Below are 13,200 nucleotides of genomic sequence, written 5' to 3' on the forward strand. Positions count from 1 at the left end.
GGTCAAGGTGGCTGACCGCTGCCTGTGAGCTCCGGGGCGAGAAAGCCCCGTTCGTAAGTGCGGATCCGACATAAGTCGGATCCGCGTAAGACGGGGACTGCCTGTACACTTGTGAAATGCACAAAGGTGATGGTGCAGAGCCTTTCAACCAGGGGAACATGTACCCCTGGAGGTATCCAGTGGTCTTCCAGGGGTACATCAATTCATCTAGATATTTGTCTAGTTTTACAAGTTACATAAAAAGCACTAATGAAGCTAGTACACATATTTCATATTATGTCCTGTTATACTACTTTATATAATATACACTTACATGTAAGTACAATATTTGTATTTCAATTAATTTATAATTACATGGGAAAAAGAGGGAAAGTAAGCAATTTTTTCAATAATACTTTACTGTCACTGTTGTATTTTTGTGTCTGATTTTGTAAGCAAGCAGTTTTTAAGTGAGGGGAAACTTAGGGGTATGCAAGGCAAATCATTTGGAAATGTTGAGAGCCATGGTTGTAGGGGATTTCTCAGAGTATGTCAGACATTGCAATAAAACATTTGGGATTAGCCCAAGTTAGCTGAGTCAGGCTCCTTGCAATGTAGATGTTTGGGTTTGAGTTTGCAATGGAGCCCAGGCGCTGGGGCCCTGCAAGAAGGGTCGGAGCAGCAATAACTACGAGAACTGACATTGCTGTGCTCAAACCATCTAACAACTCCATATCAGTCTAAAACTCTTTTAACAAATTATGGAAGTTACAGCAGCAAGTTGACTGGTCCTATTTTAATAATATGTTTTGATTACAGAAACCAAATAACGAGAGGTCACTGAGATGTGAATAGGTTAGAGCACAGCCATTTTTATTATTTATACAAGCAAGGATAGGAGACATTTTTCCACATCACTTCTTACCAAAAAAATACATTTAATAAAACAGTAAGAAAATGCTTTTGATTCAACATTTCCCCGACTTTTCAGCAGTTATCACAGGAAATATAGGTGCATGTACTTCTTTTGGTCTCTGGGAATACTATATATTTAGCTATTAATTTGCCTATTGGTGGCTATTTTGAGGTTGTTGAAATGGTTTTTGGAACTTGCTTTGTATCCAAACTCGCTGCATTTTCACTTTTTTCTTCCTGTTGACTTGTAATCTTCGATCAACTAGATTCTGCACTTCAATTAACCCAGCCTGGGTAAACATGTTGTGGACCTCATCTGTTCCACAAATAAGAAGTAGAATTACTATAATTAAAAAAACAAACTGAAACAGCCAATTAAAGAATTTATGGATTGAATACATATAATTCATCTGAGCAGGAATCAGCTCTGCTTTGTCATCTGCTAGCCCAAAAACAGCCTACGAGAAATCCTTCTGTAAAAGAGACCACCTTTGTGGCATCACTGATTTCTCATAGTTTATATCAACCTTTCATCAGAGATCTAAATTACACTGGATTCAAGGAAGGCAAATATATGACATTTTGATCATTCTGGGTATGTCTACACTACAACCAAAAACTTTCAGCACCACATTTGAGTTTGACAGCAGGGAGACAGCAAAGAAAAGCCCCACTGCCATGAAAGGCTCCAATAGCAAGGAAAGGCTTTTTGCCGAGGCATGTTACTACATGCCACAAGCAGTGAGGTACAGGTTACATGAAGCCCCACAGCACAGATATGCTGCCTAGCACCCTACCCTGTTAATTATATGGGACAGAATCTAATACATTAACACTCCTTTATACTTAACATAGATTACAAGAGAGTACAGCCCATACAAAACAGCAAACACCACATACCCTGCATTAATTTCCTTCCCACTACAGGGCATTCTTTGCACTGGGATTAGAGTCCATTGGGTTGACCAGTTTTTAGGACCATATGAGTTCAATGATGTAGATATTGGGATAGAGAGTACGCTTATTAAGTTTGCAGATGATACCAAACTGGGTGGGGTTGCGACTTCTTTGGAGGATAGGGACATAATTCAAAATGACCTTAGCAAGTTAGACAAATGGTCAGAGGTAAACAGGATGAGGTTTAATAAAGAGAAATGCAAAGTGCTCCACTTAGGAAAGAACAATCAGTTCCATACATACAAGATGGGAAGCGACTGTCTAGTAAGGAGCATGGCGGAAAGGGATCTAGGGGTCATAGTGGATCACAAGTTGAATATGAGTCAACAGTGTGATGCTGTTGCAAAAAAAGCAAATATGATTCTAGGTTGTATCAACAGGTGTGTTGTAAGCAAAACTCGTGAAGTCATTCTGCCGCTCTACTCTGCACTAGTTAGGCCTCTGCTGGAGTACTGTGTCCAGTTCTGGGCACCACATTTCAAGAAAGATGTGGAGAAATTGGAAAGGGTACAGAGAAGAGCGACAAGAATGATTAAAGGTTTAGAGAACACGACCTATGAAGCCAGGCTTCATGAACTGGGCTTGTTTAGTTTGGAAAAAAGAAGATTAAGGGGGGACATGATAGCGGTTTTCAAATATCTAAAAGGGTGTCACAAGGAGGAAGGAGAAAATTTGTTCCTCTTGGTTTCTGAGGACAGGACAAGGAGCAATGGGCTTAAAGTGCAGCAGGGGAGGTTTAGATTGGACATTAGGAAAAAATTCCTAACTGTCAGGGTGGTCAAATATTGGAATAAATTGCCAAGGGAGGTGGTGGAATCTCCCTCTCTGGAGATATTTAAGAACAGGTTAGATAGACATCTGTCAGGGATGGTGTAGACGGAGCTTGGTCCTGTCTTGAGGGCGGGGGGCTGGACTCAATGACCTCTTGAGGTCCCTTCCAGTCCTATTATTCTATGATTCATAGAAGTAGGAATGCCCCCAGGAAGCTGCTATGTGCTGGGTGACCTTGATCCCTCCTGTCTCATGCTCTCTTTCCCTATCTGGACCTCTCTGTTCCTGTGTGGCTTGGTATTCTACCCACTCCACAGCTTCCTCTGTTCTGTCCTTCAGGTAACTTTTCACTGCTGCCACTTTCAAGGGGAAGCTAAAACTGGTTTTCTATGGATGCAACTAAACCTAGAATAACCCCTGTGTGGTCTAAGTGCCATCATTAACATTAAATATTCCCCAGTTTTGCTCTCTCATGTGTACCGGCTACAGGATCTGTCAGTAATGGTGGATCCATATACAAATAGGCAGAGCAGGTTTTAATAATACAATTTCACAATAGCAACCAGATTTCAGAAGCTGTACAGACTATGCCTGAATTTATCCCAATAAGCTCTCCCCATTTTCTGTAATGATCAAGAGATCTCATGGCATGTTACAAATTCTCTCTGCCCCCACTGCTAAAATCTTAATTCCTCCTACTCTGATCCCCAGTCTCATATTACACAGATGTCAGGCCAGATCTTTGGCTCCAGTTGAACTGAATACAGTGAGGGCCAAGGAGGCAGAAGCAGCATAAAACTTCCCTTTAGGTTCCCCAAACCCTTGCTGCTGGTATAGGGCCTGTCTTCCTGTGCCAGGTTTTCCTGGTTGCTAACAGCTCCAAGAGGCTAACAATCATCCATAATCAGAGCTGTGGGACATTCTTCTCAAGCAATAGGTGCCTGCCAGCGACAGTCAGGAGCTGCCAGGAGTGGAGCACCAGCACATTCTCTCCAGTCCATTATGTGGCCCAACATCTTTACTTCAAGCATAAAAGATATTTAAAATGTATCATTCACAGTAGGAAGGATCTTTAAGTATTAGAGGAGAGACTCTTCAATGGACTCAAAATGCAGTAAAACCTGCTGGAGGGAGAACATCCACATACCCAGACTGCTCTAAGTATTGGTCATGGGAACACAACCAGCTTCTAAGAGTGACTGTTTAGCTGCATAATGGCATTTCTTCAAGAAATCTGATTTTGAATCTTATGCCCTCATTAATCAGGAGCTACCACTATGCAACTCAGAATTATACCTGTGTAACACTGCAGCTGCTATTAGAAGTAGGTAGAAGGTTGTGACCCCAAAAAACCCTCAGTGCCAACTGACAAGGGAGTTACAGGAATATCCCAATTCTGGTATGTACATTCTGGTTCGCTAAAGAATATCATGTGAAGCCGGGTCATTAATATCATTATGCAAGTTACATACAAATGCTGAGTAAGGAGTTTTGTGTGTATACTAAAAATATGGCCCTTCAGTCAGTATTAAGGCAGTTGACACATAGGATTATGTCAGACAAAGGATGTTTATTCTGCCTCTATCAGTCTGTATGCAAATTAAACATTATATGTTAACTCAACAGAAAGTCATTTACCTACCAAGTCAGAGGGGATATGTGAAGTCAGCAAGAAGGCAGCACACCAGAGAATAACCTACAGTAGGGACTGGCCTGAGGTACAAGCAATAAACTTAAGGGTATATCAGGTGAAGGCAAGGAAGACACCTTTTATTCTACATGTAGGAGGTCATCAGGCAGTGCAAATGCATTCAAGAAAATGGATCACAACCAAGTTTGGCTGACACAGCGCAAAGGACATTTGGTTGAGAGAGACACAGACTGAAGATTAGCCTGTTAACTTCAGTCTCTGTGCACTGTATTATGATTTTGTTTTATATAACCATCTGTTTCCATTATTCTTACTCACTACCTCTTAAATCTTGATTGCTGGTAATAAACTTATTGTTTTCAGTATAAATAAATATCTGTGCTGTGGGGTTGAACAAGGAGACCACCTCAAGTTGAATCATTCAAGCTAGTGTGCTCACTGTTCCTTTTTGCGCAAAAGCATCCGTGGCCAGTATAGATGCAATTTTGCGCAAGAAAGCTCCGATGGCCATTTTAGCCATAGGGCTTTCTTGCGCAAAAAATTAAGGTGCCTGTCTACACTGGCCCTCTTGTGCACGTATTTTTGTGCAAGAGGGCTTATCCCTGAGCAGGAGCGGGAAAGTATTTGTGCAAGAAGCACTGATTTTGTACATTACAAAGTCAGTGCTCTTGCACAAATTTAAGTGGCCAGTGCAGACAGCTGGCAAGTTTTTGCGCAAAAGCAGCTGCTTTTGCACAAAATCTTGCCAGTCTAGGCGCACCCATAGGGTAAAGAGGCACTCAAACTACAGTTTAATTAAAATAACCGAAATATAATAATTTCAGTTTCAATGACACAGCTGAGGAAGGGAATGAAAGTATCTGCTGTAAAAGAAAAGAGCTTCCACAAAAATGAGTTTCACATTTTTGAAAAACAGAGAGTTAAAGGGCTATGAAAATGACTTACATGGCTTTTTAAGAGGCTTTGTAGCCCATGTCATCTAAAGAGGCATTCAGAACTTTACTATAAAACTGAACTTTGATTTTACAGCTATTCATACCTTCTGTAAAGAAATAAACTCTGGTTCCGTCTCCTCGTACATAAAAATTCTCTGACAAACAGTGACCTAAAAGATAATAATTGTGAATAGAAAGTCTGTGCTGTTCCCTTAAAAATATGCAAAGTGAAAAATAAATTCTAGAAACAAAACAAAAAAAGTCTCTTATGAAATACCTTTTTTGAAACGAAGCTGCGATGTATCATACCTTCCATAGTCTCGAAATAACAACATTCCTCCAGGTTTCAATAATTTGGCCAATCTATTTACAACTGTTTGCATCCTTAAAAAATAAAATGTGAAATGGATGTAAATCCAAACATTGCTTTTCTCTATCCACTAGGTCCAACATGTAGAGTTTTGGGGGGTTTTTTTGGGAGGGGGGGAGGGTGTCTATCTTCAATCATGTAAAAATTCCAGACACTAACAAACAGCTTCAGTAGGAAGAACAAAAAATGTTTACAAAGATGTAAAAGGACAAAAATGCAAAATGAACTTTCACTAAATAATATAAAATACAGGGAGAGGCAACGAGTCTTTTACTCCTTTTTAGCAAAATACCAAGGATGGATTAAAATAAGATTCTTGAGTTCCAATCCCCCATCATCAGAGGAAGCCTGGACCTACAGTGAGTTGCAGGTAAAGCAGCAGGTAATTGCATGGCATACAGCTGAGTGAACAGCCAGTTACCCGCCAAGACAGGGTGGGTTGGGCTACCTGCCAAGATGGGGTGGGTTGAACTGTCTCTCTTGGCAGGAAGATGAAAAACTCAGGAGTAGGAGTCAGAGAAGCAGCTCCCTCTCTCTAATCCAGTTATCCATCTAGGTATTTATACTGCACACACAACAGTAGCCTGTGAGCACCTATGCTAGGAGAACAGAAGGAAGAGATTGAGATCTGTCAATAAAGGGAAATTTGGTAAGAGAAACCAGTCTGAAGATACTGGCAGGAAGCAGGGAGCGGAAAAGTTTAGCATCCTCTGAAGTCCTGAAATTTTGGTAGATCTGAGCCATGTCTAGAATTAATCTACCTTATCAAAGATCACTCAAACTATTTGCATTTACTGTAGGATTAAATGGCACACTTCTGAAAAGGTTCTTTGTTCCATCTCCCCTTTCTTTGGCCAGTATAACTTGTTTTTTTCCCACATGTTATCCTGTTAGGACCACCTTATTTATGTGCGTCTTATAAAAGGACTGTGTGTAATCTGATGTGCAACCTAACAAGAGTTTAAAATTGAAAACCTCAGATTAAAATGTAAAACACTCACCATTTAGGGCTCAACTGTGCACTAGTATTCCACAGCTGTACAGAAGAAATTTACTCCTATAGGATACTATCTGTATTCTTTTTTTAGTCTCTAAGGTACTACAGGACCACTCTTTTTTTTAAGGTTTTTTTTTAATTCTACAGAAGGTCAAGTTACCCAATAGAGCTACAAAAGACTCTCTCATTATAGCTCCTGGCATGGGAGCAGGGCAGCAGCTGCATGCCTGACACTCCCCTCCATCCCACAAGCAAGTGGATGGGTCGTGTAGAAGCTGTAGCTCTGTTCCTCCTATTAGCCAGCCAGTGGGTCTATCTGGGTGATAAGTGGAGGAAGAGTGAGTATGCTATACCCTGAAAAGAGCTGTTGTAAAATATGTCATCCTCAAACTCAAGGTGTGAATATAGAGGCACTTCACCTCCCAGGGGTGCCTTCTGGGCTCCTCTAGCTCAAACACTGGCCTTTGCTTCAGGCTAGCTGTAAAAGCACATTTTAGCAAAAGAGCAGAAACCCAGTCTTGATCTTAATGACTTTGAGGGTGAAGGCTCAGGCCCTAACTCAGCAGAAAAGGAGAATTATGAGCCAAGAGAAACTGTACAATAAGGAAAACATGCACTTTCAAAGGAAATCCTGTGCTAAAATTAAGAAACAGAGGAAGACAAACATTTTAAGGGCCTCTGTTTGGTTCACACACAAAATTTGCACGTTTCTGCCCAACCAAAAAATGAGCAGCTACCTGTACAAAAGAGCATGAGACTCCTCAGAACTGGTAGGTGGGCACAGAGTTACAAATTGTGCATATGAAAATGTGCATTCTGTGCACTGACATGGGGACATTGACATTCTACACACATGTGAAATAGGAACCCTTTGAAAATTTGGCCCAGTATAACCACCACGTGGCATGCAGAAAAGTTAATGGCTTGCAAATGATCTTGTTTTTGAGAACACCATAATTTCAAAAGGGGGCTACTAGCAGAAAAGTGTAGCTTTATAAAGAAAAAGAATAGCAACTGTCAAAATGAAAACACGGTAGCTCACAAAATCAATATACCATCAAGTAACAAAGAAGCTGAATGAGAATGTATACATCTGAGCAACTTACATTTCCCAGGGACCCAAGTATCTTTATTTCAGACACTGCATTATCATTCTATTGGTTTTCCTTGTCATTTCTTATATTTCAAGCTGTTAGACTACTGTTATAAAAAGCAACAAAGGTATAGATGACAGGTTTTTATGCAACCACTTTATTTCTAGGGGATACTGTAATGAAGCAAGTATCTTTTAGTACTTTAACTTTTGGCAATTGGGTTATACTGCATAGGAATCTACACACAGAAATCTATATGCATATACAGATATAAATGCCCATATCAGCCTTCATTAGCTAATCTGGAAGGTGGGGGGAGGGAAGGAATTATACTCTTAAGGGAAAAACATCTTCAGAAATTTTGTTTGTGAACATTTTATCATTGCTTCCATGGACAAAAGGTGTGATAAAAATATATTTTGCCTGGTATCCTGCATTGCTGCACTTACACAGATTTCAATCTACTCTTTGATTTATGTTTGGAATCTACATACAGGTTTAGCAAAACACTCTTCTGCACATGACTCATATGCTCATCTTTGCACAAACAGGAAGGAGAGATATGCTTTCTGGGAAAGATTGTCTTTCTGCAAAAGCTAATGATTAATAACTCCTCAGCCATTCAGGCAAGAAAACAGTTCTCAGATGATTCAGGTGAGTACTGTTGTAATATTTGCTGAGCATGGATGATCATTTTTAATGCAGTTCTTGAAACAACACACTTACTAGTATATGGACAATATGCATTACCTTTTTGTACAGTCTGGTTAAAGGAGGAGTTGAGTAGAAAGCAAGAATAGTATACATGGGAAAGAATATTCTTTCAAAATTTGTCACTGTTACTTGCTTCATTAGATATTGAGAATTGCTCCAGTAATAAATATAATAGCTCCCAACCCAATATAGTGCATGGAAATTAATTAAATGGCCTAATCCAAATAAGAAAGATATTCTAAGTAATCTTCATATGAGGTCAATATGTATGCAGTTGTGTGCAACTAAATGAATCAGTAGCCTGGGATATTTGTTTTTGATCACCAAGAATAATTCCTCTCTGGAAGACTATATGGCTGTTTCAGAATTTGTAACTTCTTGAAGCACTGTCACTTTTAATAGGTATGTGTCTTGTAAAAAGAGGTTCATTTCATTTTTATGATGACAGGAAGCTCACTAATGAAGTAGTTTGACCAGCTTCTCTTTCAGATTCTGAAAAGAGGAAAGTGGCATTTAAAATGTCCTGTATTATACATAATGTAGCTTGCTAAATAATAAATTCAAGATTCATCATCTCACTTTGATATTCTTGAAAACCACAAGTGATAAAAGAGCTTTAACACATTTGCTTTGCCCTTTAGTCTTCATTTACCTGTCAGGATGAATGGCAGAGAGCACAAAGACAAGGAGAATGACATCCAGAATCTCATCTGGAAAAGGGTAGGGTAAGGCATCATCACACACATCATGAACAAAGGCAGAACACCAGGCTGAATTATAGGACAAGTGTGACTGTAATGATAAAGATTAAGAGAAACATAGAGAGCACAGTAGTAGTTAGTCCATTTAGCATGACCCAAGAAACGTTTTTTTGATTATTCAGTTTTGTAAAACATTTCACAAAGCTGATTCTGTTCTGGGATCTTGTTCAGCCTGAGATAGGCCCACTGGCAGCATTCATTCCTCTCTTAACAGAGAAGGTCTTTGTTCTCTGAAGTATAAAAAAATCCAGTTCAAAGTTGTCAAAGCCATTGTGCTCCATTTCACAAAAATGGCCTCCTTGCAGCCTTCTGAATTACAGGTTCATGGGGCAAACCGCGCTTTCTAAAATGAACACTTGAAATACCTTTACTAGCTCCACTGCTTCTGACGCAAAATCACAGCAGTACAGAAAGGCCCCAGGAGTATTGCTATGAAACAAAACAAACACCAATTAAATCATTGCTATTATACTAATCACTCTTTGGGAATCTCCATGGGTTTGATCAAAATCCATTTCACTGGTCTCAGCAACAAGCCTTATATTGTCTAGCACTAAGCAAACAGGCCAGAGCTGCAGGCATTTTTGCCAAGACTTTATGGGGTAGGATTTGGGAGGGGAGACACCAAGCAAGGAGGAAAGTGGAAGTGAAAAGGAAGAGAAGGAAGACACCACTGGATGGAGTCACATATACAGCCATCAAATACTTGTGACAATGCCCAGGTTGCATTGCATTAAATAAGATAATGGGTCACAATTTCACTCTACAGTTGTTTTGTGCCTTTCTGAAACTCTATTCAGAGATTTTCCAACACTGGCCTATGCATATAATTTAATTACAACCTGAAAAATATTTATTTCAGCATCAACTGAGGAAATTATTTAACAGTTATTAACTGTTCTGAATACATTTGGATTTCCAGGTGCCACTTGTGCTGGTTGTGATCAGATTTTGTGGTTTTGATTGTTTCCTTCCATTACCCTGTCCCTAGGCCTTTTTCATCAAAACGCAAGTTGGTTTCCTGTAGTGCTAGTTTCCCTTCCCCTCATATTCACTGAAAAACCAGTTGCAAACTTCCCTCATATCAAATCATCAGATGTCAGGAACCCAGCGTAAGATTTTTTCAACTCTTCAGCAATCAACATAAGTGAAGGCAAGATGAGCAGCAGACTTCCTGATTAAGGAACAGGATTAGCCTTCAGAAAATCCCTCTCTCCTAAAGTGCTGGAGATTTTGGAAAGGGAGTCTCACCAAAGAAAAAATGTGTCCAGCAATATACCCAGACCAGCAGACCATATCTCTAAAGGGGCTCAGCAGGAGAACCCTCTTGGACCAAAAGCAACCCATGCTGATCTCGCTACTGAGTAGGGTTGCCAGATGGTTTAACCAAAAATACTGATCCCCCCCCCCCCCCCCCCGGCCAAAAAAAAAAAAAAACTGGGAAAAAAATTGAGAAAAAAAAGGGGGAGACCAAAGTTGTTGAGAGGAAAAAAAAGGGATCCCAACAGCAGTTAAGCAAAAACTTAAAAACTTAAAAAATAAAAAAATCAGCATGGCCCCTTTAAGAGGAGGCTTTTTTTTGCTGGCAGCCATTACATTTTTCTGTTTCAGCCACAAGACAAGTCCCTGCGGAACCAGGGAAGTGGGGTAGGGGGTGGAGGTCCGGGGGCTGGAGGTCCGGAGGCTGGGCCCGGTTGCTGAGTGTGTCATAAGGTTGCCAGGTGCCTGGTATTTTCGCCTCCTGGCAGGGAAAAAAAAAAAAAATCAGAAAATACCAGACATTTTAGGTGTCCGATATTTTCTGAATTTTTTTTTACCGGACAGGAGGTGAAAATACCGGACTGTCCGGGTCAATACCGGACACCTGGCAACCCTACTACTGAGCAAAATCTTCATCAGTTCTGTGAATAGTAAAGAGATGTATTCACATAAACAGTGGAGTTACAGGTCCCAAACAGGATATATCCAGCAAAGTCCTGTGGAGCCTGGAGCCCCTAGCACATGGGTGGACAAAAGGGCCTCTGCGGGCCGCATCCAGCCCACCAAGCAGGTGGATCCGGCTTGCGGAGGCCCTGCTGTTCTCCCGCTCCCAAGCCAATTAGGGCCTGGGGGCGGGGGAGCAGCCAAAGCTTTCTCCGCTCTGCCCCCATTCTGCGAGCAACGCATGGTGCTCCAATCAGGGCCTGCGGGTGGGGGAAAATGCAAAGCCTCCTCCCGCCCTGCCAGGAGCACGTGGTGCTTTGAAGCTGCTTGCAGGGCAGGGCAGGGCAGGGGAGAGAAGAGTGGAGGAGGCTTCGTGTGCTCTCCTGCCCCCAGGCCACTCAGGATCTGGGGGCAGGGGAGCTGCATGAAGCTTCCTTTGCTGACCCCGCGGCACTTCAAAGTGCCACGTGCTCCTTGCAGGGCGGGAGGAGGCTTCGCACGGTCTCCCGCCCCCAGGCCCTGGTTGGCCTGGGTGTGGGGGAATGTGCCAAGCCTCCTCCAGGGCATGGGTTCCTAGAAGGAAGGGGGGGCAAAGGGGCTCCTCCACCCCCAAACCAATCATAGTCTGGGGGTGGGGGAGCCCCACCCCTTCCCATTTAAGCCCCGCCCCCTTCTGGGGTAGCTTGGTGCTACTTCAAAAATTTTTGAAGTGGCCCCCGGGCAAAAATTATTGCCCAGCCCTGCCATAGCATGACTGAGGGGAAGCAGCTGGGTTTTTGACTGACTTAATGCTGCTTATCCAATTGATTCACTAAGGTGTATAAACAGCTGTTCTCTTCTCAGAAAGTGGGAAGCAAGCTGCATGAAAAGCCTCTGTCAAACAACAGGAATAGTTCTGGTCTGTTCAGTTATTTTACTGCTGGTGTGCGTTAAAAAGAACTGTGTAAAGAACCATCCCTTTTTATTGTTAAGTTTGGATCATTAAAAAAATAAATAATATTTCACAAAAAGGGGAAGGTTTTCTTTCAAGCATTGTGTGACTCTACATTGTATTACTATTCTTTTGTGCAGACAAAAGGCAATTTTACATTGCCAAATATAGTGTGAATTGTACTTAAGATATAAGATGTGCCTTCTAATAGATAAGGGATGTTTCCATCAATTCAAAGATTAAATCAATGCATATTCTTAACTTCAATCTATTCTTAACTGCAACTAGACTTCAGTTGCACCTGTTTTAAATGACAAATACTACATAGCTAATGCACCTATCTGGTCACGTTCAGGATTTGCCTATAAACTGAGATCACGGAGAAAAACAGTAATTAATAATAGGACTCTTAACTAAAACAAGTTTTGCAGTATGAATAATGTCACCTGCATAATACACACCAGATTGAGTTTTTTCCCTGTATACACATCTAATAATGTCTTTTCTCCCTCAACACTACTTTCTGTTTTCATGGATAATGTGGGTTACTCCATTCACAGTATAATCTGAGAAGGATTGTTTCAGGGTTAAGGCCTTGAGGTTTTGAGACTGGATTCTATTGCTAACATTGAAACATACTTCCTATGTGATCTTGGCACCCCATTTAGACTATGGTGCTTTCCCATGTGGGTGGGCAGATCGAGAAGAGCCAGTGTGTGTCTAACTAGGACAGAGCATGGTGACAGCTTGGGCTAGCTACCCTCGTATGTACCCAGTGTATCTGCTGGTTTGTATTCAGGCAGCTAGCCTGAGCCACCACCTGTGCCACTGTGGCCACACTGTTATTTTTAACATGCTAACTAGAGCAGAGCTAGTGTGTGTATGTCTGTCTGGGCTGGGAGGCCTGCTCCCTCTACTGTGTACACATACCCTGAATCTCTCTGAATCACAATTCCCATATCTGTGAAAGGTACACAACAGTGCTTACTTATGCCACAGGAATACAGTGGCTAACAATGTTTGTGAAATGGACTGAAGTCCACAAGAAAAGTGCACATTAGTAGTACTGGTCTACAGAATATGGATATAAGCAAGTAGACGACTATTCAACTACTCGCGGTTCCCCCACCCCTTGCTGCCTCTGTATCAGAGGCAGCGGGGGCAAGGTGGGGAGAAACAGGAGCTAGTGCTGGGGTGAGCCA

The 13,200-nt window shown here is 41.5% G+C and overlaps 1 protein-coding gene across 6 annotated transcripts in view; it reads right to left on the reverse strand.

Moving 5' to 3' along the window:
- Positions 1-831: 831 nt before the first annotated feature.
- Positions 832-13,200, reverse strand: part of METTL8 (methyltransferase 8, tRNA N3-cytidine) — a 218,229-nt gene continuing 205,860 nt past the window's right edge. For all 6 annotated transcript variants that reach the window (XM_075933619.2, XM_075933621.2, XM_075933618.2 and 3 more), the window contains 5 exons: positions 9,510-9,573; positions 9,036-9,175; positions 5,486-5,592; positions 5,313-5,378; positions 832-1,210 (listed from right to left, as the gene is read on the reverse strand). In XM_075933619.2, the coding sequence (XP_075789734.2) occupies positions 1,047-1,210; positions 5,313-5,378; positions 5,486-5,592; positions 9,036-9,175; positions 9,510-9,573 (541 nt within the window). In that variant the 3' untranslated portion in view covers positions 832-1,046. The remainder of the gene's footprint in view (positions 1,211-5,312; positions 5,379-5,485; positions 5,593-9,035; positions 9,176-9,509; positions 9,574-13,200) is intronic.

The sequence above is a fragment of the Pelodiscus sinensis genome, chromosome 7, assembly GCF_052426305.1.
Source record: "Pelodiscus sinensis isolate ZL-2025 chromosome 7, ASM5242630v1, whole genome shotgun sequence".
Classification (NCBI taxonomy): Eukaryota; Metazoa; Chordata; order Testudines; family Trionychidae; genus Pelodiscus; species Pelodiscus sinensis.